The following is a 25,586-nucleotide window of genomic DNA, read 5'->3' on the forward strand; positions in this document are numbered from 1 at the left end:
GTACCATGCTCATCAATTTAGCTACAAACGCATTAATCCAGGACTCATTTGGGTGCTCAATGCTGTTCAGAATTTTTTTTTTTTAAGTTTATTTATTTTGAAAGAGAGAGAGAGCAAGAGAGAGCAGGGGAGGGGCAGAGAGAGAGGGAGACAGAGGATTCGAAGCAGGCTCTGCACTGACAGCAGAGAGCCAGATGTGGGGCTCAAGCTCATGAACCATGAGATCATGACCTGAGCCGAAGTAGGATGCTCAACTGACTGAGCCACCCAGGCGCCCCCCAAATTCTTTTATTCATTCCTAATTAGTAACTTTTCTCACTTTCCAAATTTACCTATCTCCCTTCCCCTCTTAGTATGGGAGAATAAAGACCATTATGAATAAGCTTTCTACTTCTTGTTTTTTCCAAAACAACATCAAAAACTGAGTGCATTTAACAATACTCAGTTCATAACAGAGCAAATGGGTAAGTGGAATAATAATTCATGCTATAGCATATTGCTATATGAACTGGCAACAGAAAAAAATGGTAAAGGAAGTCAGAGGTACTCTATCTTTTAAGAATTAGAAGGAGGGCTGGGGCACCTGGGTGGCTCAGGCTGTTATGCGTCGGACTTTGGCTCAGGTCATCATCTCACAGTTGTGGGTCCGAGCCCTGCATCGGGCTCTGGGCCGACAGCTCAGAGCCTGGAGCCTGCTTTGGATTCTGTGTTTCCCCCTTCTCTGCTCTGCCCTCATTCATGCTCTGTCTCTCAAAAATAGGTAAAAGTTAAAAAAAAAAAAATTTTTTTTTAAAGAATTAGAAGGAGGGGCTCCATATTTATCTGGTTAAACATGTACATGATGGGAAACCCAGGGATCTTCCAGATCCTTCCTTTAAGATACTGGTCAACTGTGGCCACAATGTAACACTTGCTGAGTTACTCTCTGTACTAAGCAGTCATCTGCATAGGTTCCTTTGTGGGTGCATGATAATCATTCAAATCTTGGATCCTTAGCAATCCTTACTTCTGCCCCAATTTCCCAGTTTCGCCATTACACAGTCAGTTATACAAGGGATCCGCCTGGCATATAGACAACAGTCCATCATTGACTGTACTAAGTTGAGTTTGGCTTTAATGGAAAAGTTGATAAAGTTGGTATCGACCATGACAATGGAAAAGGGGGCTCAGCTGTGTTTTAAGACTAAGCAGGAAGGATGTTGGGGGGCTTCTCTTTCCTTGAGTGCACTGGGATCTCTCTTTTCTTGCTTTGTATGTTTTAATCTGTCCTTCTCTTTAAGGCTCTGATCTCTGCATTTGTTTCATAGTCACATACTTTTTTACATTCTTTTGCTTCCCCATTTCACGCCACCCTATTGTTTCTTCTGGAATCACCCCCTACTTACTCCTTAAAATACCTCTGTCTTGAAGCTTTCTGGAGGGCGTTAGATAACTCAGTCAACTATTCAATATCCCATTCCCCAATACTCATGACCACATCCCTTCTCCAGCAGCCATCCTGTTCTCAAACAGTTGCTCTTCTACAGCCCCTTGGGGATGGGAGGGACAGAATTTAGTACCAAGGAGCAGTGGCCTGACTGCAGAGCAGGGGTAGTTTTACAAGTCCCTGCAGTATCTGATCTACAGTTAATCTGCACCAGGACAACTGAGAGTTGACTATGGTTTTGTTTGAACTTGGCTCTGGGCTGTTTGACCTCATTCTTTCAGTTAATCCAGTTAACCCTGGTTAACTAGGACTAATATGGGTATCTAGAACTTTAATGTATGAGCACTTTTTGACTAAGAATGGCAATTCTACAGAAAAAGAATCATAAACATGTATTGCTCATTTATTGTAATAACTTCAATACCAAAGAATACATAAAGGAATTACATAAATTATGACTTGGAGACATGGAGTACTCTGCAGCCATTAAAAATGGTGTTGTAAAAGAATATTTATTGAAATAGAAAAATCTTTACAATGTGAAGAAGCAGGCTACAAAACAGTATGGGTACTATATCATTTTTGTGAAGAAAATGTACATACGTGCATGGAAAAACTACTAGGACATACATAAAAACACTAACATTGTTGTCTTTGAGCTACGGAATGAGCTTTTTTCTTTGCACTTGTTGGTGTTTCCCAGAATTTCTGCATTAGGTTTGTATTAATTTTGTAAACAGAAAAAAGCAAAATAGATGCTGAGTTAATGGGAGAAAAGGAGAAGGTGTCAGAACCCCGAGGAACACTACAGTTAAGAAGTTTGAATCAGGAAGAGGAACCAACATCTTAGACTTGTACTTTTTAAGAACTAATTTTTCTTCTTGCTAGTCCTTGCTATTAGATCTGTTGTAGTTTCCTAGTTGCTTATCAGTATTATATACTTAACTTAGCCTTAAGCATCTAGGTTAAAATAAGGAGAAAAGACATGCATTTTTTTGTAAAGCAAAACAAAAACAAAACACACCCACAAACCGGTATTTCTTATAGTCCTAGAAATCCCATGAACAGATGCTAGCCATACACATAGCACAATCTTTGAAGTCTTAAAAAGATCTTTTATTCTAATATACTGTAGGTAAGAAATCCTCCTGGGTAAAGAGGTACTTCTGGAAACTGTATTAATTCTTTCAGGCTAAAGCAGTACCATTTGTAAATATTTCTATAGAAACACTAACTGTTTATGTAGCATTGAAAGAATCCATTCCATTCCATCCTAGAGGGTTTAGGAGTAACCCAAGGAATGATTGAGTTAATTCATTTCTCACAATTTTGGCCACTGCTCTAAAAGTAGGGTTATATAAAACATTTCCTACAGAGGCCTTAACATACAATTTGTACTCAGAGACACTACTAACAAATAGCCATAATAAAATGTGCTCCATGAAAGCAAAACAAAACAAAAACTGAAATTACATGTATTAAATGTATTCACATAAAAAATAAATAATAAGACACAGAAAAACCATTTGTTACAGAAGTACATATTTTAGGCAACAGGGAATTAAGCAAAGTGGAAAAGCTGAGGTGTTCTTGTCATATAAATTTAGGAAATTATAAAGAAAATAAAGTCTACAGGCTTAAGAATGCACTGTGAAGAGACTTTATTTCTAGATTTTACCTACAACCCTTTTGGAGTATAGCTTATTTGAATAAACACTTTGAGAAGCACCTGCTTTGAAACAGACTTTCCCCCTGGCCAAGTTAATAACTGGAACAATTATGCAAGAATCAAGAGGACTTTTTCAAGCTTCGATTGCAGGGATTTCTCATACCGTACACGGCTAGAGAAACGTAGACTTCAAATCTGGACTTAGGTGATCCTGAGGTTAAACTTCAAAGCACTGTCTGCAAACAAAAGGAACTAGGAAATACTAGAAACTGGGCATCTACCAGCTAGCTTAACTGCAGCCCAAAATACTATCGCTTGTGAAAACAGATCCCAGGGGAGCGTAAACTCCTTAAGGGAGCGGATGTTTGTTCATGTTTTTGTTCACTGCTGCATCCTAGCATCTAGAACAGTACCTCCCATGTAGTAGACACTCAGTATTTCAATGAAGGAATCAAAGGGCCCATTCCTTGTGTGTATGAGGAATCAATCCAAATTCACTTCACATATCAATACTTAATAATCACCCGCCAACTGCAGAAACTGTTGCTGAGTGACTAACATGTTAGGAAGCCAACTGTACTAGACTGTCTACTTTTGAGTAATATGAGTGATAAAAAAAATTATGGTGTTACTCTTGGGGAGCCCGGACGCAAGTAATTGTGAAGCCGTTATGCCTGTTACTAAAAAAACCTCGGCGGTATTATGAGCACATAACATTTCGTGTATTTCCATCTTCCCAAAACCCTTGTAAGCACGGTAAGAAGAGGCCATGCCAGCGTTCAGGTGCCGCTTCCTTCCCTTCAGACACTGGTGCACCACGTCCGGCACTTGTGCCGGCATCTGCCTGGCAGTGTTAACAGATGGAAGACATTAATCATCTGTTTGGTGTTCCCACCTTGTCTATCCAGCTTCAAATATAACTGCACTGAGCTAGACGAGTCAGCAGCTGGTCTTCCAAAAGCTAGTGCATCACTCCCAAAGCAAAAAGGAAAAAGTTCACACTTCAGAGGCCTGAATCAGTGCCAGAAGTATCCGCGTTGCCTCAAGGTTTCAGACTCCCCAGTGATCTTTCGCTCCCTGGATACGGAGGCAGAGACAGATCTGAAAGCCGCAGAAAAACAGGTGGGTTCTCATACATGACCGCAGCCCCAGGCAATATAGTAATGGGATTTGTTCACACTACGGATTAGCTGTTTTGAAGGATCAAAATTTAGAAGACAGCTACATTCAACATTTAAGGTTTCCTTGACAATAAAGAGCTAAAAAATGTGAATAGGCCATATTTTTATTTTTCAGAAGCAAAAATGACAAGTGGCAACCTGCCATTAGGAAAGACTTTAAGGAATATCGGGGTAATAAGCTATTTATCTCATAGAGACAGTAGCCAGAGAAAGACTCTATTATTATACAGCTCTCAAAGAAAGTCCAATTAAATAAATCTCAGAATAATATGCTTTTAAGTAAAACAACAAAACAAAATATCAACAATAATACAAAGTTATACAGAATCCATAAAGTGATGTGTGAAGAGAAAGGAAAATCTGGAAACCCACATACTGAGAGTGCTCTGTTAAAATCAAGGAAGCCCAAATCCTAAAACAGAAAAAAGAAATGCATTAAAACACAGTATTTTAAGAGTCCAGTGAGGTTACCGTAGATGCACATTTTAACGTTTCATTTACTCAGGACATTTTTTTCTTTCTCTTGGAACATTGCCATATTTACTGTAGGAGATCATGTGAATGGCAGTGCAGAGATCTGCCTTCTCAATGAGCCCTTCAAGTTTTAAATATCAAATCGGAGTCTGGAATCCCAATTAAAAGTTGATCTAATAGGCCACAGAGAATGAAACTGCTTTCTAAATTGCAGTTGCTTAATTTCACCATGTTGAAAACAATCTGTATACTTTGAAAGAGACACAACAATTTACAGGATGAAAATAGGGCTATGTGAAACCACACAACCCTTCCCATAGAGCAGGAATAACAATTTCCAAAATGAAGATGCATATTGCAAAATGACAGAGTTGGTGGGGCTGAGGTGGGGTGGGCAGTGCACAGCAACCAGTGGAAGGCACAGAAGAACTGATTTGAGAGGCAGTTCTGTACTGATTAGTTGTATCTTAGTCTCGACGTCCCCAGGGCTCAACTTATTCCCTGGCAAGAAGAGACAGATGGATCTCTGAGCTTCATTTCAATATTGAACCTAAAGACTCTTTATAGGAAAAGATTTGAAAAACTTTTTGGACGGTTGAACAAATTCCTCACATCCTGACAGGGTCTGGCACTGTTCAACCCTCATGACACTAACTATAAAGCATATCTCATAATATTACTGTGAGAAGAGAAAAAAAAATCTACCTTAGTGGCAAAAATTATACTACATATCCTATTTATACACTGCAGCATAGAAAATAAATGTCTGTTCCTTTCCTGGCCTCTAGAAGCACTCTCTGAGATAGAATCAACTGAAAACCCTAGGGCTATGGCTGTGGCCAGAACACCTGGCCTGTGTTTCTCTCTCTGAAAGCTGCTAGGTGGTTCAATGTGAACTGTCACCTAACAAGTACCCTGCACCCTACATGTTATACAGAACTTCACCACTGCAGAGGAGATAGTGCTAGAGAATCATTTTTCTACCAAAACCCTGAGAACAGCCAGACATTCTTGGAAGATTATTTATTAGAATAGACTAAGGTACAGCCCTGGAAATAAAAACCTTGGAGTAGCAGAGTTCTAGAGAATCAGAGAATTGAGCCAGGAAGACTGATGATATCTCTGACTTATCCAGGTATATTACCTATTTTTTTTTTTAATTTTTTAAAATGTTTATTTATTTTTGAAGGAGACAGAGAGTGTGAGCAGCGGGGAGGGGCAAAGAGAGGGAGACACAGAATCCGAAGCAGGGTCTAGGCTGTGAGTTGTCAGCACAGAGTCCAACATGGGGCTCAAACTCACGAGCCGTGAGATCATGACCTGGGCCAAAGTTGGATGCTTAACCGACTGAGTCACCCAGGGGCCACGGTGTATTACCTCATTAAAGCTAAGGCCAATTAATAATTCTCATGTTCTCATGGGCAGGGCCAAACTTTAGGTTAGAATAAGTACTTATTCAGGGTTGAGTCTCAATTAACCTTCAGGTTTAGGGAAGAAGAAAGAGGTTTAAAGATCATAGTGACCCCAGGAAAGCAGGACAGAAGCAAAGACATGCTGTACTGAAATGTCTACAACACATGCTTTCTCCAGAACTGTCCTATAATACTATGAAATATCTTTTTGCTTTGAAGTTATCTTTTTGTTGTGAACTCTGTCTTCTAGCCATAATGTCTGCAAAGCAAGAGGGACTGAATCAGGAACTGCAGGAACAATGAGTGTACATAAAAAAGCTTTACAAAAGACTAGAGATGTTTCAGGCAAATGGAGACCTGTGTTTCCACATAAGCAAAATGAGAGGTTTATAACATTAGATGGTCTCCTTAAATTTCCTACGGTTCGCAAATTTTCATAATTTTATACAGGTGATATACTATAATAAAGATTATATATGCATATTACTTACTGTTTCTTTTAAAAAATACTTATGGATATAGCTGTGTTTTTCTAAACGTCTCGTTCGTAATACTCAGTCTTGTAAGTCTGGTTCCATAATAATCTATAATGTAACTACTTCCATCTGAAGGTCCAACAATCTAGAAGAGAAAAATTTCAAAATTACCACTTTACAAAAGATAGGTTCACAATAATTTGTGTTTACTTTTCTTGGTTCTTACTAAATTATTTCAGTAGCACCAAAATACGCTTAAACTAACTTAAGCAAATACAGCAACTCAGTGGCTCATGCAGCTGGAAAGGATACTGGAGAAGCTCACAGGATCACAAGGCCTCAAGGACAGAAATTCGGGGCCCCCAGAGGCCCTTGGTTTGACCTCCCTGCCGTTTTGCAACCCTTGCCTTCATTCTGCAGAGGCATTCCCGCTTGGTTGCCAGTGGCTCCAGATTTACATCTTCGAAGCTCAGCAGCTCCCAATAGAAAGAAAGTAAAATCTTCAGGTTTATATACCAATTCCAGGGAAGGACTTTGATCTGTTTGTTTTTTATGCCTATTGCTGGACAAATTACTACAGTCAAGGGAATAGGATTAATATGATTGTCTAGGCCAGGCTCCCTGTAAGAGGTGAGGGAATGTGACTGACAATCCTTCCAGAAACCACATGGAATGGAAGAGAGAGAAAAAAACACATGCTCATTACAGTCATCTTGTCCACTTAATCACATTTCTGACAACCCAGTTGACAGGATCTCTACAAATTATCCTTCAAGGTGGCAATCTGCGAACAGTGGCCTTAGGAATACACAAAGACTTACCAAGATAGTTACCCAGATGGTTTTAAGGGAATCAATTTTGAGATCCTTAATTCCCATACTCTTTGTAAAAGTGACCCAACTGATACCAAGCTATGGTGGAGATGTCGTGCTGGCTCCCCACTCCCTCCCCTCTCCCCGAGGTCCTCTCTCTAACGTGAAAACATTAAACCACACCTGCTATCAGAGCACACCTGAATCTTATGATGGTACATTGCCTCTGATGTACCAAACAAAGAGATCACGCACAATGATGGACTTCAGGAAACCTTTAATCAAGAGTCAAAAACAAAAAATCAAGAGTCCAAACATATGCTCTGCCTCATCTTGTTCAAAAGATGTATTCCCAATAACATTTTACTTTTTTTGCTTATAATTTGCTAAGGGGTGCCTTGTTGGCTCAGTCTGTTGAGCGTCCGACTCTTGATTTCAGCTCCGGTCATGATCCCAGAGTCACGGGATTGAGGCCTGTGTGGGGCTCCACACTGAGTATGGAGACTACTTGAGATTCTCTCTCTCTCCCTCTGCCCTCTGCCCCACTTGCAAGCATGTATGCACACTCTTTCTCTTAAAATAATAATTTGCTTAGATTTAGAATATGTTTATGCTGTTTTGATAGTATATCAACAATTATAATGACAACAATCCAGTAATTACAGAAAATTTTTAAATCTTTTAATTTTAATGAATAATGAAAATCATGATCATGAAAATGATCAGAAGATTTTTCAAACATAAAAATATATTACATTAGGATAAAATTCTCTGGGAGAATGGAACCAGAAGTAAAAACTCAAGGAGAGGGGTGCCTGGATGGTTAAATTGGTTAAGCGTCCAGTGTTGTCCTAGGTAGTGATCTCACGGTTCATGAGTTTAAGTCTCGCGTGGGGCTCTCTGATGTCAGAGCACACCCCACTTCAGATCCTCTGTCTCCCTCTCTCTGCCCTTCCCCCAATCAGGCGAGCAGGCACACACACTCTCTCTCAAAAAATAAACATTTTTTTTTTTTAATTCAAGGAGAGGGGCACCTGGGTGGCTCAGTTGGTGAAGCATCTGACTTCAGCCCAGGTCAGGATCTCGTGGTTTGGGAGTTCAAGCCCTGTGTTGGGCTCTGTGCTGACAGCTCAGAGCCTAAAGCCTGCTTCAGATTCTGTGACTCATTCTCTCTGCCCCTCCCCAACTTACGCTCTATCTCTCTCTCTCAACAACAAATAAATATTTTAAAAATTTGTTTAAATAAAAATTTAAAAAATTCTGGGAGATAAAGAAACTAAAAATTATAATGGTTAGCGAAGGGTTCGTTCGTGTCTTTTTTTAAATGAATGATATTTAAAATTCTATGGTATTTATATTCTGTTGGATATATTTTAAAATTGATGTAACAGTTTTACTTAAATATGTCAATATTTGGAAACCAGAAATTACATCCTTTGCAACTATTTAAACTTATGATGTAAAACTTAAATGTCAACTTAAAAACGTGTGGAGGGTAGGGATTAAAGAAAAAAAAAAAAAAAATATATATATATATTTCAGGGGTTATACAACCAGAATTTGAAGAACACTGCTGGAGAGCATGCTTCGTTTTTATAGTAAGTTTGGCTTTTAAAACTATTCGACAAGTACTGAATTGCTACAACACCCAGGCACTGTGGTAGGCATTCTACACACAACCGTGAATAAGATAGAATCTCTGCCAACAAAGAGCTTACACTAGTGAACTATAAATGTTAATACTCCTATAACATTTATAAAGAACTTATGTACTAAATACCATGCTAGGTGCTGTCATGCATTTTGACTTATTTTCCAAAGATGAAATTCATTTGGCTTGACATTTATGAATGTTATTTAAGAGTTTAATTAAGCCTTTTCAGTGGCCCAGGTCCCAGAGGAAACTACTTTGAGCATTAAACTAAGAAAGAGAATGGTGACTAGGAGTTACAACATGGTTTGAGACTGTGTGAGGGGAACAAAGAAAAAGGAAAGCCCAGCCTGTAGAAATAAACCACAAGGCCAAAAACTACCTGATTTGGAATATGTGCATAGATTGGAACCAGGCCTTTTATCCCATTCTTTTTCTTCCTTTGCCATCTCCCCTAACAACATTTATCCCTGTTGAAAAAAAATATTCAAAGCTGGAAATAAGGAAAATATATGATTAAGTGACCTATTGATAACATGCATCTAATAAGCCTACCTGAGGCTCCCTTACTTCTCTTAGGACCCAGATGTTTTACAATCTTGTAAAGTTAGCAGTTAACATGTAGACAAATAATAATGTTTTCAGTTTTGTTTCCTCTGTTCTATAGAGAAGATAGCCCCCAAAGATACCATTTATTACCTTCTAATACATGATCCAACTTTGCAACTAACTTAGTCATCTTATCACAGCATTTCTCTCCACTCAAACTATGTTAATTCAGCTCCTCCACATCTAGTTCTAGGGAGGTAATTCCGGTCCTCCTTCCAGAGACTGGTTCAGCCTGGGCGTGGAATCTAATTCTAGCCAACCACCTATGACGCAAGTTCATTGTTGGCATAGCCACCCTTAAGAAGATATGTGTGAGAGGAAACAATTTTTTGTCTATCTCTGAAAGTCACTGTACAACAAAGTGATGCTAGCCAAAGGACCTGAACATGAAAAAAAAAAAAAAAAAAGAAGAAGGAAGGAGAGAGGGAGAAATAGGAGGGAAGAAAGGAAAGAGAAAGGGGACAGTCTTTTATTACATCCTTTAACTCTAAATCTTCGGGCGCCTGGATGGCTCAGCCAGTTGAATGTCTGACTTTGGCTGAGGTCATGATCTCAGGGTTCATGAGTTCGAGCCCCGCATCAGGCTCTCTGCTGTCAGCACAGAGCCCACTTCAGATCCTCTCTCCTCCTCCTCTCTCTCTCTCAAAAATAAATCTTTTTTAAAAATTAATAAATCTTAAAACTACCTTATCTCTAGATTCTTGGTATATCATATAGTAAACTATAGTATTGAAACAAATTTAAATTGAGGTTCTGTTACTTATAGTCAAAAACACTTGTTTTGGGGCGCCTGGGTGGCTGGTCGGTTGAGCGTCCGACTTCGGCTCAGGTCATGATCTCACGGTCTGTGGGTTCGAGCCCCGCATCGGGCTCTGTGCTGACAGCTCAGAGCCTGGAGCCTGTTTCAGATTCTGTGTGTCTCCCTCTCTCTGTGACCCTCCCCCGTTCATGCTCTGTCTCTCTCTGTCTCAAAAATAAATAAACGTTAAAAAAAAAATTTAAAAACACTTGTTTTCAGTGCCTCCTACATGCTACCACCAGATCACCAAAGCACAGCACTTTCTCTGCTAAAACAATTGGAAGAGCTGCCCCAAAGACAACCAAATTAAGTCACTATGGGAAAGCACTAGATGAAAGGAAAATGTAAAGAGAAAGCAGTCAATAACTAGCTGTAGGATGAATCTTCTCTGGATCTCAGTTTTTCATATCCATATGAAAAGGAACAGAATAAGTTGATCTATACGGTACTTTACAATTTCTACATCTTGTATGACCTTGCAATTTAAATATAAACACATGTATAAGGTGTTGTTAATATACTCTTCTATGAACTATCCCATCAAAGAAGAAATTGTTCATCTGATTTAATTTTTAAGAAAACTATCTGCTGTAAAATTTTTAATTATTCAAATCCATATTCCCTCATCAAAATCAAAAATTAAATCTGTTTTTAAGCATCTTATATACACTTATGTACAATATATGTGCCAATTATAAATTCCTTTATAATGAGTATATTACTGAGTTGTTAATTATAAAATCACAAGTCTAAAAATATCCCATACTGGGAACTTTTTTACTCAGCTAAATAGGCCTATGTCCATTTGTTCATTGACAACACAGTATAAAACCTAAAATTATAAGTCTGTTTCTCTGCTAAGAAATAGTCTGAAACCAGGGCACCTGGGTGGCTCAGTCAGTTGAGTGTCTGACTTCGGTTCAGGTCATGATCTTGCCGTTCATGAGTTTGAGCCCCATGACGGGCCTGCTTTGGATTCTGTGTCTCCCTCTCTCTCTGCCTCTCCCCTGCTGGTGCTCTCTCTCAAAAAATAAGTAAACATTAAAAAAATAAAATAAAATAAAATAGCCTGAGGCCAAATTCTATACCATGATGTATTTCCATTTGATAAGCTGGGGCAGATTTCTGAAATCTATGGGTCCAATTAATGGAGGGTGCTACAAATCTTCATCTTCTAAGAAGGGAAACAGGAGGTCCACTACACTGTGGGAAGCTGTTTTGTACAATGGGCATCAACGTCTCTTGCGTGAGAAGCCTTAAAACCACAAGAAAGCCATGTCAAATACCTCTATATTAGATTTCTGGGGCTACTATAACAAGTTACCACAATCTTTAGTGGATTAAAACAATAGAAATTCACTCTCCCACAGATCTAAGGCCAGAAACCTAAAATCAAGGTATCTCCAACAGCCCCACGCCCTACAGAGACTCTAAGGGGAGAATCCTTTCTAAGCCTCTTCTAGCTTTTGAGAGCAATCAGCATTGCTAGGCATTCTGTGGCTTTTGGCCATATCACTCCAATCTCTGCCTGTGTCTTTACAATGCCTTCTTTTCTGTGTCTGTCTTTTCCCCTTCTGTCTCCTATAAGGACACTTGTCATTGGATTTAAGGCCTACCTAGATAATACAGGATGATCTCTTCATATCAAGATCCTTAACTTAATCACATCTGCAAAGACTGTTCCCAAATAAGGTAATCCTCCCAGGTTCCAGGGACTTAACATGGGTATCTTTTGTCCTACCACACCCTACTTCTGTGAAAATGGTGGAGGTTTGAAGGAATTGAGTGGAATTTAATTTCTTCTTTAATTTGTTTCTGATTGTCTTCACCATGAGATTTTATTTGCAGCTTAAGTGCAAAAAAATCTTGAATTGTTTACTTAAAAGGATAGGCTTTTCTATAGATGCAAAGTCTATAGCAAAAAAATAAATCAGGAAACCTAGAAATACATATTAAAGTTAAGAATGTTAAGTGGTCACCAAATTCCCTGCCTTTTTTTGTTCTTTATCTTCTAATCTCCATTCTAATTCTAATTCCTGCTCATACACCTAACCACACAAAAAAATGAACATACACTTAATTTGGTATATGAGCTGGATACATGTTTATTTAAAAAAAAAAAAAACATGTTCTTTGAATATGCTTTTTTAATTTATTCAGATAATATTGTTGTGGATCTTGTTCAGTTTTAAACTATTTTCATAGTATGCTATAATTTTAAGACATTTCCATATGGCATATGCACATCTAGGTAAGTGCTTATAATTGCTGCCTAGCATGAGAATGCATCCATTCTCTTATCAGTGTTCACATCTAGGTTCATTCCAACTTCCTGCTCCCACAAACAGGCTACAACAGACATCTCTGCTCATGTCCCCTTGTGGAAGCAATACAAATTTTTTAGAGTAATTGCCCAGAAGTATTTTTTTACATATTAGTTATTCAGGTGATTCTGTGAATCACCTATTAGTTTACTGTACTCATTTAACTATTAGGATCTCTATCTTGTTAACTTGCAGAAATTATTTGTATATTCCACATATCAATTCCTATTGCTAGTATCCTTTTATTTAGTCTATTAAGTGTTAATTTGGTCTATGTCCATGACATTCTTTTTAAAACAGAATGTCTTAATTTTAAGGTAATCATATTCAATAATTTTTTCCCTTATGATTTATGTTTTGAGGATCTTTTTTAAAAAAATTTAACCAATCTAAGGTCATGAAGATATTCTCCTCAATTAGCTTTTTTTTAAAAAAACATTTATTTATTTTTGAGAGAGAAAGAGAGAGAGAGAGAGAGAGAGTGTGTGTGTGTGTGTGTGTGTGTGTGTGAGCCGAGAAGGGGCAGAGAGAGGGAGACACAGAATCCGAAGCAGGATCCAGGCTCTGAGCTGTCAGCACAGAGCCTGATGTGGGGCTCGAACCCACAAACCGTGAGATCATGACCTGAGCCGAAGTCTGGTGCTCAACCGACTGAGCCACCCAGGCGCCCCATCTCCTCAATTAGCTTTAATGTAAAAGTTCCTCTTCTCCTAGGTATACATCCAAAAGAACTGCACAGGGGCTTAAATAGATACTTGCAAACAAATATTCATAGCAAAAATTATTCACCATAGCCCAAACGTGGAAACAACCCAAGTATCCATCAACAGATGAATGGATAAACAAAATGTAGTATATACATACAATGGAATGTTCTTTAGCTATAACAGGGAATGAAATTCTAATACATGCCATATTATCAATGAACCTTGAGAACATTATTTAAAGTAAACTAAGTCAGACATAAAAGGACAAAAATATGATTCTACTTATATGCAATATCTAGAATAGGCAAATTCATACAGGCAGAAAGTAGATTAGAGGTTACCAGGGGTTGGGAGAGTGGGAAATGCGGAGTTATTCCTTAGTGGGTACAGAGTTTCCATTTCAGGTGGTGAAAAATTTTGGAAATAGACTGTGGTGACAGTTGTACAACATTCTGAATGTAGTTAATGCCACCAAACTGTGTAAGTTAAAAAAGGTTAAAATGGCAAATTTTATATTATATATGGATTTATTTTTTACTAGATCAAAAAAGAGCTTACTTCATTTGAACTTTATTAATGTTATAGTTTTGTTTGTAAACTTTTGATTTTGTTAGTGGAAAATGTATTTTGTTTGACTATATTTAAGTAACATTCGAATAAAAACAAATTAATTCAAGAAAAAAATGTGGTTACCTGTAAGTACTCCAATATCTGAACTTCAGCAATAGAAATCTATGCCCTTGCATATAATGGCTTTGCATTGTCAACAAAGTCATACTGGCTTAGGTAACTCAAATTATTTTACAAATTTAAACGTTATGCAGAAACTAAAAAGGGAAAGGAAAAAACTAAGAACACTTTATACAACTCTATCAATGCACCATTTTTCTATATAATGCACTTAGGAGTTTCTCCATATTAAGAATGCAAGTTCAATACTGGCAAGATCAAATCATCTCCTAAAGACCTACTAACCTGGTGAAAAGTAAAATGACCCCACTGTCCGCAATTACAGGATCATGATGCAATATGTATCCATCCTAGTTCTCCCCCCAAAAATACATGTATATTCTTTTAAAAGTCAAATTACATTTCTGTGTCCATAGCTGACTTCTGCGTGTGGTTAATTTTAATATGAGGCTATTAAAACTCTGATTAGTCACATTTAAGCACCAGGGCACCTGGGTGGCTCAGTCAGTTATGCTTCTGACTTCGGCTGAGGTCATGTTCTCAAGGTTCGTGGGTTCCAACCCTACATTGGGCTGGGCTCTCTGCTGTCAGCACAGAGCCCACTTGGGATCCTCGGTTCCCCTCTCTCTGCCCCATTTCTGCTCATGCATGCTCTCTCTCAAAAATAAAAAATAAACATTTAAATTTTTTTAAACATTTATTTATTATTGAGAGACAGAGAGACACAGAGCATGAGCAGGGGAGGAGTAGAGAGAGGGGGAGACACAGAATCTGAAGCAGGCTCCAGGCTCTGAGCTGTTAGCACAGAGCCCGACGTAGGGCTCGAACTCACAAACTATGAGATCATGATCTGAGCTGAAGTCGGTCGCCTAACCAACTGAGCCACCCAGGTGCCCCCAAAATAAACATTTAAATAATAAATTAAGCACCAAAATTCCTACATAGTGCCAGAAGTTATACATTCAGACCCCTTGACTTCATCTGATTTAAAGACTTGTTAGTATAAATGCTTAATAACCAATATCAATATTATTCCTCAAGAAATGAGTAAGATTCATATATTATATATCTCTTGAGGAAAACACAGCTTTGGGATGATTCTCAAAACCAGTTTAAGATACTCTTTACTTTTTGAACATTCCTTTAATTCACTAAATAAAAATCTGCCCACCTGATAAATGAACTAAGTGAAATCTACCTAGTTAAGGTCACATGACAGAGCAGAGGCTACACAAATTATTAGTCTCCTCAGTTTTCTAGTTTATTTCCCCAATAAATCACACCAGGGTTAAATAAACAATACAGAGAGCTATTTGAAAGAACTAAGATCTATAAAACGTCTACTGCTTTTTATATATTGCTGTCCAACATCTAGTGAACTATCAAGGACTTTGATCCACTTTTCCAGCACTGGTAACAGATTTAGGGTGATTACATGGTTAGTCCTTTTTTTTGATCAATAGTATGTGTGTCCCAGGGCAAGGATGTAGGTTAGGCATTGGACGAAACAAACTGGCTTACACAGAAGTGAACCAACAACTTAAGCCTTGCTTATGTTCTACACTGAAAAGTATAGGTTTTTAAAATTTTTAGTAAAATTCAAAGAATTTAAACAAGATAAAATCAAGATAACTCATTTTTATTTTAAGCCTGCAGTTCTCAAGGAAACATTTTATTTCTGATAAGTGGGATCTTATTATCGGACCACTTTGGGGATAGAGTATAAGTTTCTCTAGCGCAGGACCTCAACTTATTATACCTAACTGGTACTCACTAAACCCGTTTTCCCTGATGGCATAAAACCTACTATTTATAGTTTATCGTATCCAATTTTATTTTATTACCTCTCAAGTGACACCAGGAAATTTAGAGCTTTAAGGGCCTAAAGAAAAAAAAAAGCACTTTTAAAAACTATCTTTTTTAGCTTCTCACTTTCCCCATAATTCGTACACAGCCACACTTTTCACAGGGTGTACTGCATTCAGTTCAAATCAGCCAAAACTTCTGATGGCATACTCTTGGTTTAGCAAACTACCAGTGCTATAGGGAATTCTAAAAACTTTTTTTCTTTTTTAAATGTTTGTTTATTTTGGGGGTGGTAGGGGGAAGGGCAGAGAGAGAGAGAGAGAGAGAGAGAGAGAGAGAATCTGAAGCAGGTTCCACACTGTCAGTGCAGAACCAGACGCAGGGCTTGAACTCATGAACTGCAAGATCATGACCTGGGCTGAAGTCGGACACTTAACAGACTAAGCCAGCCAGGTGCCCCAAAAACTTTTCTTTTTTTCTAAAGAAATTTATGAGTGAAAAGTCAAACCTGGTGTTTGAAAGTTAAAAAAAAATAACACAGAAACAATATATAATGCAGTGCTAAAAAAAATTATCTATATTAAATGCCAAACTAACAAGATATTTTATACATTTTTAAAATTAATTAATGTCTTGACATTATGCTGCTTTTGTGAATTTCTACTATTTACATAGTTTATTAGTCCCTTAAGGAGATATACTCTGTAATGCTAATAGGAATAAAAATGAAAGTAATTTCTTCCATGATGCATAGAATTTTTTAAATTGTCACAAAGCACCGCTGATGTACTTTCTTCCAACAACTTTCTACATTCCAACTCATATTTCCATTTTCCCTCTACCCATCCCCATCTTTCTGATTTGTGGCCATCTTGTCTCCACTTAAGAGAGGAAACATTCTTTTCTTTTTGTTTGGCACAGTCCACATCAGTGGTTTTGGTATTGTTAAAAATGTCCAAATTGTGTAAGTAAGGAAAGAAGTTTAAATGAAATCAAAATATTCTCATACTTATTCTGATAAAAAAATTAAATGCCTAATCTATCCATCATGACATACATATAAAAATGTATAAGCACAAAAGAATGTTTATATTAAAATCCTCAGAACTGCCTTATAAATAACTATATATATATATTGTAATTATATACAACAGCTACTTATAACTGAAAGACTGTATGCTACACACATATCACTGATTTAGATTTTTGTTGAATGCACAAAAAAGCTGAATTAATTCTATGTATTGTTTCATACTATTAATTCACACTGCCATTTCCATACTTTTTAAGAACAGAAAAAGAAGAAACTTCAAAAGTTTATTACATAAACTCATTAAAGTATTTTCAATAAATACAGTGACATGTAAAGCTTACTTTAGCAATATATACATTATACTTTATATTATTTTGGTTCAAAGTTGAAATAACTAGACCTATATTTTTAAAGAGGATTTTCCTAGATTTTTGTTATAAACACTGTGAACCAAGTATGTTTTTATAGGTCTTGAGTTCATGCACAATATGTTTCTGGGATCACAGCCCAATAGAAAAACATTGCTATTCACTGGGGAACAATATTTAATGGCAAAAAGAGAAAAAAAAAAAAAAAAAACCAGAATGGAGAGAATGAGAAAAGAGAATAAACAAAAAGATGATGGACAAATGTAAAAGGTCTATGAGAAATTGGAAAAAATATATTTGGGACAAAAACATTAACATAGTTTATAATATTTATACTAAAAACACTTGATTTGCTGAAAAAATAATCCTTAAAAACTAAAGCAGTCAACATCACATGTTAAGTATATTAAATGTCATGTAGAATAAGGCTATATCTCCTATTTTGGCTACATTTGAAAACTTATATTTTCTCCAATCTGAAAGCGGTCTAAAACTAAAGTGGCAATACCTATTAACATGCCTTACTTAGAGAAATTTACTGCAGAAATTCAAACACTCTAATTCTGCCTCAATATTTCTTAATGCGATAGTTTTAATTCAAGATCTTTAAGAAACAAACTATTTGTTCTCAAAAGTTCAGGCATTCATGTACCAGAAAGCAGTAGCTGAATCAAAAAAACTCCATAATCTGATATAAATAAAGCTATAAAGCAATGACGTCACCAAAGAAAGAACCTAGTGTGAAAATATTACCTAATGGGTTTCAAAGACATTGAATTATGGATATCTTAAAGAATCCCAATAATACATTAAGTTCCTTGGATCCTCATTTGAAGTGAGAAATCCATTTCCAAGCATATGTGCACAAGTACCTTAGCCTCTTCATGCCTGCTTGCCTGTCCCACAGTCAGAGAAGGCAGGATATTTGGTTAGGCATATGTTTATGAATAAAGACAGGAAAATTCCAACTTTGAAACCAAATATTTTCCTTGTTTAATTCTGGTATCTTATTGGTCCATATGCTGCCTCCTCCTCACAGTATGGTACCCTCCTCACAGTATGCTACCAAAATCTCCTGGATTTTGACTTTCTTTTAAAACATAAGGATTAACATGAAGCAGACAGAATTGAGGAGTGGAAATATTGTATGAGAAAGAAGACCAAAACTGATGATGCTCTACATACATAATGACACACTTGCTGAAGACATTAGGTGCTCCATAAATGCGTACTGAAATGCTGTTTTGTGACATTTGTTGTGATAAATTTATCTCCTTCTCTAATTTAAGAATCCTCATGAGTTAACCACCACCAGTTCAGGGTAATTTAATGTAAAACATCTGGTGGCCCTTTTAAATGCTACAGGATAGCATTTCACAAACTTGCCTGCCTCCACACCAGTGCAGCAGGAGAAAATGAGGTTAACACAGAGAAGCAGAGATGAGTGTCAGGGGAGTCCCCAAATACATCATTTGATCCTATGGATTTAGTCTTGCCCAAGACCAACCCATTCCTAGATTTTCTTTTTTCTTTCTTTCTTTCTTTCTTTCTTTCTTTCTTTCTTTCTTTCTTTCTTTTCTTTCTTTCTTTCATTCCTAGATTTTCTACAGACCTCCTGGACATTGCTTTTTTCTTTCTGGCTTAAGCTAGCTGGATTTCAATTTCTGTAATTTACAACCAAGAGAATACTAATATACAGTGCCTGTCCATTAAAAAAAAAAAACAAACCACAAACATTGTTTCTGCCTATATATGTTCATATGCAAATATCAGATCCCCATCAATATTCTATTATAATAATTGACAATGTGGCTGTGACCATCCAGGAAAATAAATAATAAATCCAAGAAATAATCTTAATCCCTATTAGAGATTCATAATACAAATTATAAAGACTCTTAGAAGTTATCCGGTAAAGAAATCTCAGTTGAATTCACATTTACAAATCATATTTGAGCACTGAATCCTTTCTTTATGAAGTTCTTACGTCTTTTAGAACTATGAACTGGTAGAACACAGGTTGGGAAATGCTACTTGGAAACATAGCTATGATCCCTGAGATCTAGTATCTAAAGAAAAACTGAAAAAGTATTCCTAACTGCTTTCTAATATATTTATTCTTAGTTTTTGTTTTTTGTTTTTTTTGAAACAAGAAAGGAATTTATTTCAGTGAGGCTAACATTGGTAAGACGATGGACTAGGTTCTCAAAATGCTGGAAATATTTGTAGATTTCTATCACAAAAATGTGGGTCAAAGGTGGGTGGTTACATGAAGGTGGGGCAGCAAAGGTCAGGTTGATCACTGTCTGGGGATCAATCCTGTGGGGTCTTGCTGGTTCAGGGCAGTTCTTATTGCTCGAGGGGGAAGTTTCAGTTCTCATCAGGGGATACTTTGCCCCACAGGGTGTTTTTGCCTGAGTTAAGAGATAAAGTGTGCTTTCTAATATATCTAAAATATACCAGGAAAAGATCACAGATCACAGTTTGAATGTAAAAGTAGTTCATCTTCTAGATTGAAACTAACTTACCTGCATTGAAATAAGAATGAAATCAATTAGGCTCCCAATTCCACAAAATCCGACAGTGCAAAACTTTAACAAACCTAGAAAAGAAGATAAATTCATTTAAAACTCGGAAAGTCTTATAACTATTAATTTTTGTTTTCCAACAAACCATTAGGTATACTGTACCACAAATTCTTTATATCAAGAATATAAAATTAACACTTTAAAAAATCAAATCTTCACCTGAAAATATGAGAAAGGTTTAAAGGACTCTCTATATAAAAAAGACACAAAAAATGATTAGTTCACCTAAATAAATATTATAAAGTGAAATAAGAACTCAGTGTATGGATGCCTGCCTAGGTGGCTCAGTTGGTTAAGCGACTTTGGCTCAGGTCATGGTCTCATGGTTTGTGAGTTCGAGCCCTGCATCAGGCTCTGCACTGACAGTGCAGGGCCTACTTGGGATTCTCTCTCTCTCCCTCTCTCTCTGCCCCTACCTCACTCGCACTTTTTCTCTCTTCCTTCCTCTCAAAATAAATAAATAAGCTCAAAAAAAAAAACAAACAAAAAAAAACCACCTCAGTGTAATCTCACAAAATTTCTTAAGAGAAAAGGTCTAAAGGAATAAATCTTTAAATCTCAGTACACCAGAATTATAGAACATCTTTTAGTCCTAAAACCCTTACTTATTTATTTAGACTTAATACATAGGTGATCCAAGTTTTAATACACATTTACAATAGAAAGTTCAAATAAATAAAGATTATCAAGGCACAGAAAAAATAACCAGGAAAAAACATTAATCTTACAGTTAAATTGCAAAATTTTATTAGCAACTCTATTATCTTTATCCTATACTTAATTATCTTATAATTATCCTATACTTTTTTTCTAAGCATCTCATGATTATTAATTCTATACTCAAAATCAATAATTCTGTGTACTATATACACTTCTGCCTTCAGTCCCAACCTTAGAACTAAGGTACTAAAACAGATAATAACAGAGCATAGAATCTAGGACATATACAACGATATTACACAAAACATGATGATGAAATAGAGGAGGCAGATTGGGGGTGGGGGTGGGATGAGTAATCTCTCTTCTATATTTAAACTTAAATTGCTTTCCAGACATTGCATTTGAGATATAAAAATGGTAGGAAACAAGACTTTTCGTGAAAGGGTAGTTCTAAGTATCAACTACAAATAGATGCCAGCTAAAATCACAAGAGTGGATGAGATCACCTCCTGCACACAATTTGGAAATACACAAATAAGACTGAAATATGTAGGTACATTACATGATTATTTCTCCCTTTTTAGTATTAGACAATTGGACATACAGCAGAATAATGTTTAAGTACTAAGATAACACATGTTGGAAATAATTTTAAAACTACTAAAATATACAGATTATATAAAATTATGCTTTTAGTTTTCTTCTAAACAGTTGTTATGTTCCGTCTTTGTCTCATGGAAGTCCCATCAAAGGACGGTCTTTTATCTGTTTTATTTACTCTTGTGTCCTTAGTACCTACAGCATTACATCATATCACAGGGAGGATGTTCAATATTTGTTACATGAATGGATAAATGGTCTCAGCTTTTCTGTTTCCTAAAGACCTCTAACTTTTTAGCCATTATCTTATATAACAACTCCTTAAATTATTTTATTTATTAGTTATGTTTTATTATAGTTGCCCAGGGAACTTGATCCACTAACTTGGTATATTTTATCCATTCACTCATTCATTATATTTCTCAAATGCGTCGCTCTTCATGTAGCATTTTAGTGTAAATTTGGAAATACCATAGAGATTCCTTTCTTTTAATTTTCTTATAAAAGGTTAATGTCAAGAATGGTCCGAGAAAAGTTTCTCTTTAATTAATTGCTACTCTATGAAGAAAACATAACCATGTCAGATCCTTTACTCTTGTCATGACTTCTTCCAACAGTATTCTGTAGCTCTTGTCATTTCTCAGGCAACTTCTTCAGAGCAGTCTTCCTAACCTGCCTGTCTAAAGCTGCATGCTGCTTCCTGCCACATCTCCCTTACTTATTGCCTTCTTGGTGCCAATTAAAAATCTGTAACGGCCTCATTTGTTGGTTTTCATTCATTCTCTTTCTTCCACTGCCATGTAAATTCCTAAAGGCAGAGTCCTTATCGATTCCTTGAACAGTACCTGACACAGTAAAAGTCTGATAAATATTTCTTTTATGACTATCAAAAAACTAGAAACAATCTAAATGTTTAACAGGGAGGAACTGCCTCAGAAAATCAAGGTACACCTAGTAATAGGAGAGAGTATTATGCAGCTGTTTAAAACAATGATGTAAAATATATTTATTGGCAAAGTGATGGGACAACACTCAAAAGAGAGAACGATAATGAGTTCATGAAAATCTTGATATTCTGCTGCTGAATCCTTACTTAAGGGTTCTTCAGAAGAATGAACATGAGAGGTTCCTGTTCAGATAAAGTATTAGATAAGGGAATGATATGTGTGTTTGAAACTTTGGTGAGTGTCACCTACTTCTAAAGTAACACATTTAAAGAAACTATAGAACATGGCAATGCAAGCTGGTGCAGCCACTCTGGAAAATAGTACGGAGGTTCCTCAAAAAACTAAAAATAGAACTACCCTACGACCCAGCAATTGCACTCCTAGGCATTTATCCAAGGGATACAGGTGTACTGTTTTGAAGAGACACATGCACCCCAATGTTTATAGCAGCACTATCAACATTGTGTATGGAAATGTGTGTGTGTAAGCCACACAATATTGTGTGTGCAAGCCAAAGTATGCAAAGAGCCCAAATGTCCATCGATGGATGAATGGATAAAGAAGATGTGGTATATATATACAATGGAGTATTACACAGCAATCAAAAAGAATGAAATCTTACCATTTGCAACTACGTGGATGGAAATGGAGGGTATTATGCTAAGTGAAATTAGTCAGAGAAAGACAAAAATCATATGACTTCACACATATGAGGACTTTAAGAGACAAAACAGATGAACATAAGGGAAGGGGAACGAAAATAATATAAAAACAGGGAGGGGGACAAAACAGAAGAGACTCATAAATATGGAGAACAAACAGAGGGTTATTGGAGGGGGTGTATGAGGGGGGGATGGGCTAAATGGGTGAGGGGCACTAAGGAATCTACTCCTGAAATCATTGTTGCACTCTATGCTAACTAATTTGGATGTAAATTAAAAAAAAATTTTTTTTAATTAAAAAAATAAAAGGATATATGCAAAAAAAAATAAAGAAACTATAGAACAGACCCAATATGATACTTAAGTATTTAAAATATCTGCAAACTAACCTACAGCAACAGAAAGCAGATGAATGTTTGCTTGGTAAAGAGCAGGACAAGGGGGACCAGAGATTACAAATGGGCATGAGGATGCTCTGGGTAGTGACATAAATGGTCATTATCTTGATTATGGGGGATTGTTTCAAAGGTGTACACATATGTCTAACTTATCAAACTGTACATTTAAGATATGTGCATTTTTAATGTTTATTTATTTGAGAGAGAGAGTGGGAAGAGGGGCAGAGAGCAAGAGAGACAGAGAGACAAAGAGAGAGAGAGAGAGAGAGAGAGAAAATCCCAAGCAGGCTCCATGCTGTCAGTGCAGAGCCTAACATGGGGCTCATTCTTACCTACTGTGAAATCGCGACCTGAGCGAAACCAAGAGTTGGATGCTTAACCAGACGCTTAACTGACTGAGCCAACCAAGGTATGTGCATTTTAATGTATGTCATGTATACCTCAATAAAGCTGCTTTAAAATTTAAGGAACTAAGTTAACTATTAAAAAAAATTTTTTTTGAAAGTTTAAAATCATCACAAGGGCACCTGGGTGGCTCAGTCAGTTAAGCATCCAACTTTAGCTCAGGTCATTATCTCGTGGTTTGTGGGTTTGAGCCCTGGGTCGGGCTCTGTGCTGACAGCTCAGAACCTGGAGCCTGCTTCAGATTCTGTGTCTCCCTCTCTCTGCCCCTCCCCCACTCGTGCTCTGTCTCTCTCTTTCAGAAATAAACATTAAAAAAAATTAAAAATAAAAAGAAAGTTTAAAATCATTACAGTGATTTACATCTTGTTTCACTTCAAATCCAAACCTATAATATTAACTATGGTTCATCTATTTCTGTAAATTTAACACAAGGGTTACGTTTACTAAAGGAAATTGCTAATACTGCTACTTTAAACTTTAGTTTTCCAAATATAAAAATATTTTATGAAAATAAGATAGGAAGGACACTGAAGGTTAAAAGAGATGATGAGAAAAAGTAAAGACTCAGATTAATACATGACACATGGCAAACATCTGAAATGTTAGCCCAGTCATTACTTCTGTTACCATTACGATTATTATCGATTGAGAAATGTATACAGCATAAATCTACATTTTTTTAAACGTTTATTTATTTTTGACAGAGAAAGAGAGAGAGAGAGAGAGCGCGCGCGCGCGCGCGCGCGCTCATGAGTGGGGGAGGGGCAGAGACAGAGCGAGACACAGAATCTGAAACAGCCTCCAGGCTCTGAGCTGTCAGCACAGAGCCCGACGTGGGGTTCAAACTCACAGACAGTGAGATTATGACCTGAGCCAAAGTCGGACACAACCAACTGAGCTACCCAGGTGCCCCTACGTTCTTTATAATAGGATCATCTAACCTAGTCTCATATCTTGTAAATTCCTTCTGCCTATGTTACCACCAAATTACCCAAAGTTCTCTTCCAATGTGCTGTGCACTCAGTTTTCTCATTCATCTCTGCATTTATATGTGCTGCACTACTCTCTGCCTTGAGTCCTCCTCTGCACACCTTCTATTCCCAATCATCTAGCTCTAAGAGTTGTTTGAAACCTCTAGAAAGTCTTCTCTAATGCCGCCAGGATGAATTTAATACTATTCCTAGATGCTCCCAGCCCTGCCCTGAACTTTCAGCATAGCACATAGCCCATGGTATGACTTATTATATATTCTTATTTATCTGTCTTCTCCTATCCTTTCGTGAGCAACTGGAAATCAGTGCTGTGTCATTCCCATGCCTAGTCAATGTGATTACTGAAGGAACAAACTATATCAATAGTAAATTATCTTATTTGCAAGCAAACGCTGATCAGAACACAAAGTAGCATATATTCTAAACAGCAGTTATCAAAATCAATACAAACCGTTACTCTTGTAGATTTCATTATTTTGAGCATAATACCAGTTTTTTAAAAAGTGAGGTATCTGTGAACTACCAAAACTTGATTGCCTTTTTTCCCCCAAATAAAAAAAGTGTTAGGTCTCTTTGTGCAGACCTTATTTACTAATTTCTTATTGTGAAAAGGAGTATCAATTTTAGATTTTAAAAACTATTTTAAAATTCCAAATAAAAGTGTTTCTAATCAAGAAGGATCCATTTTTATCCTGAACCATTACCATTATATTCTTTCAAAAAGATTATGCTGACAGATTATATTCATAAAGCTCATGTTGAGTGTATTTTATTTATACTTTAGTAACGCAAATATTATATTTTAAAAACATGAATGCAATAAAAGGATTTGGGTATAAAATAAAAAGAACAGAAATTAATTTTGAGTATTTAAGAACATTTTTGGTATTTTTTTCT

The 25,586-nt window shown here is 36.7% G+C and overlaps 1 protein-coding gene and 1 pseudogene across 4 annotated transcripts in view; both read right to left on the reverse strand.

The window, feature by feature from the left end:
• Positions 1-789: 789 nt before the first annotated feature.
• On the reverse strand, positions 790-1,827 carry LOC122225890 (annotated as a pseudogene).
• Positions 1,828-1,919: 92 nt separating this feature from the next.
• The window catches only part of TM2D1 (TM2 domain containing 1), a 50,825-nt gene continuing 27,158 nt past the window's right edge, over positions 1,920-25,586 (reverse strand). Inside the window, exons 5-7 of one of the 4 annotated variants that reach the window (XM_042951922.1) lie at positions 19,966-20,039; positions 6,654-6,783; positions 1,920-4,196 (exon numbers count right to left, since the gene is read on the reverse strand). In XM_042951922.1, coding sequence (XP_042807856.1) covers positions 6,673-6,783; positions 19,966-20,039 — 185 coding nt within the window. In that variant the 3' untranslated portion in view covers positions 1,920-4,196; positions 6,654-6,672. Of the gene's footprint in view, positions 4,197-4,362; positions 4,689-6,653; positions 6,784-6,952; positions 7,115-9,517; positions 9,572-19,965; positions 20,040-25,586 lie in introns of those variants that run through there. The other 3 variants (XM_042951921.1, XM_042951920.1, XM_042951923.1) reach the window with 3 other exon arrangements.

Source organism: Panthera leo, chromosome C1, assembly GCF_018350215.1.
Source record: "Panthera leo isolate Ple1 chromosome C1, P.leo_Ple1_pat1.1, whole genome shotgun sequence".
In the NCBI taxonomy this organism is placed as follows: domain Eukaryota; kingdom Metazoa; phylum Chordata; class Mammalia; order Carnivora; family Felidae; genus Panthera; species Panthera leo.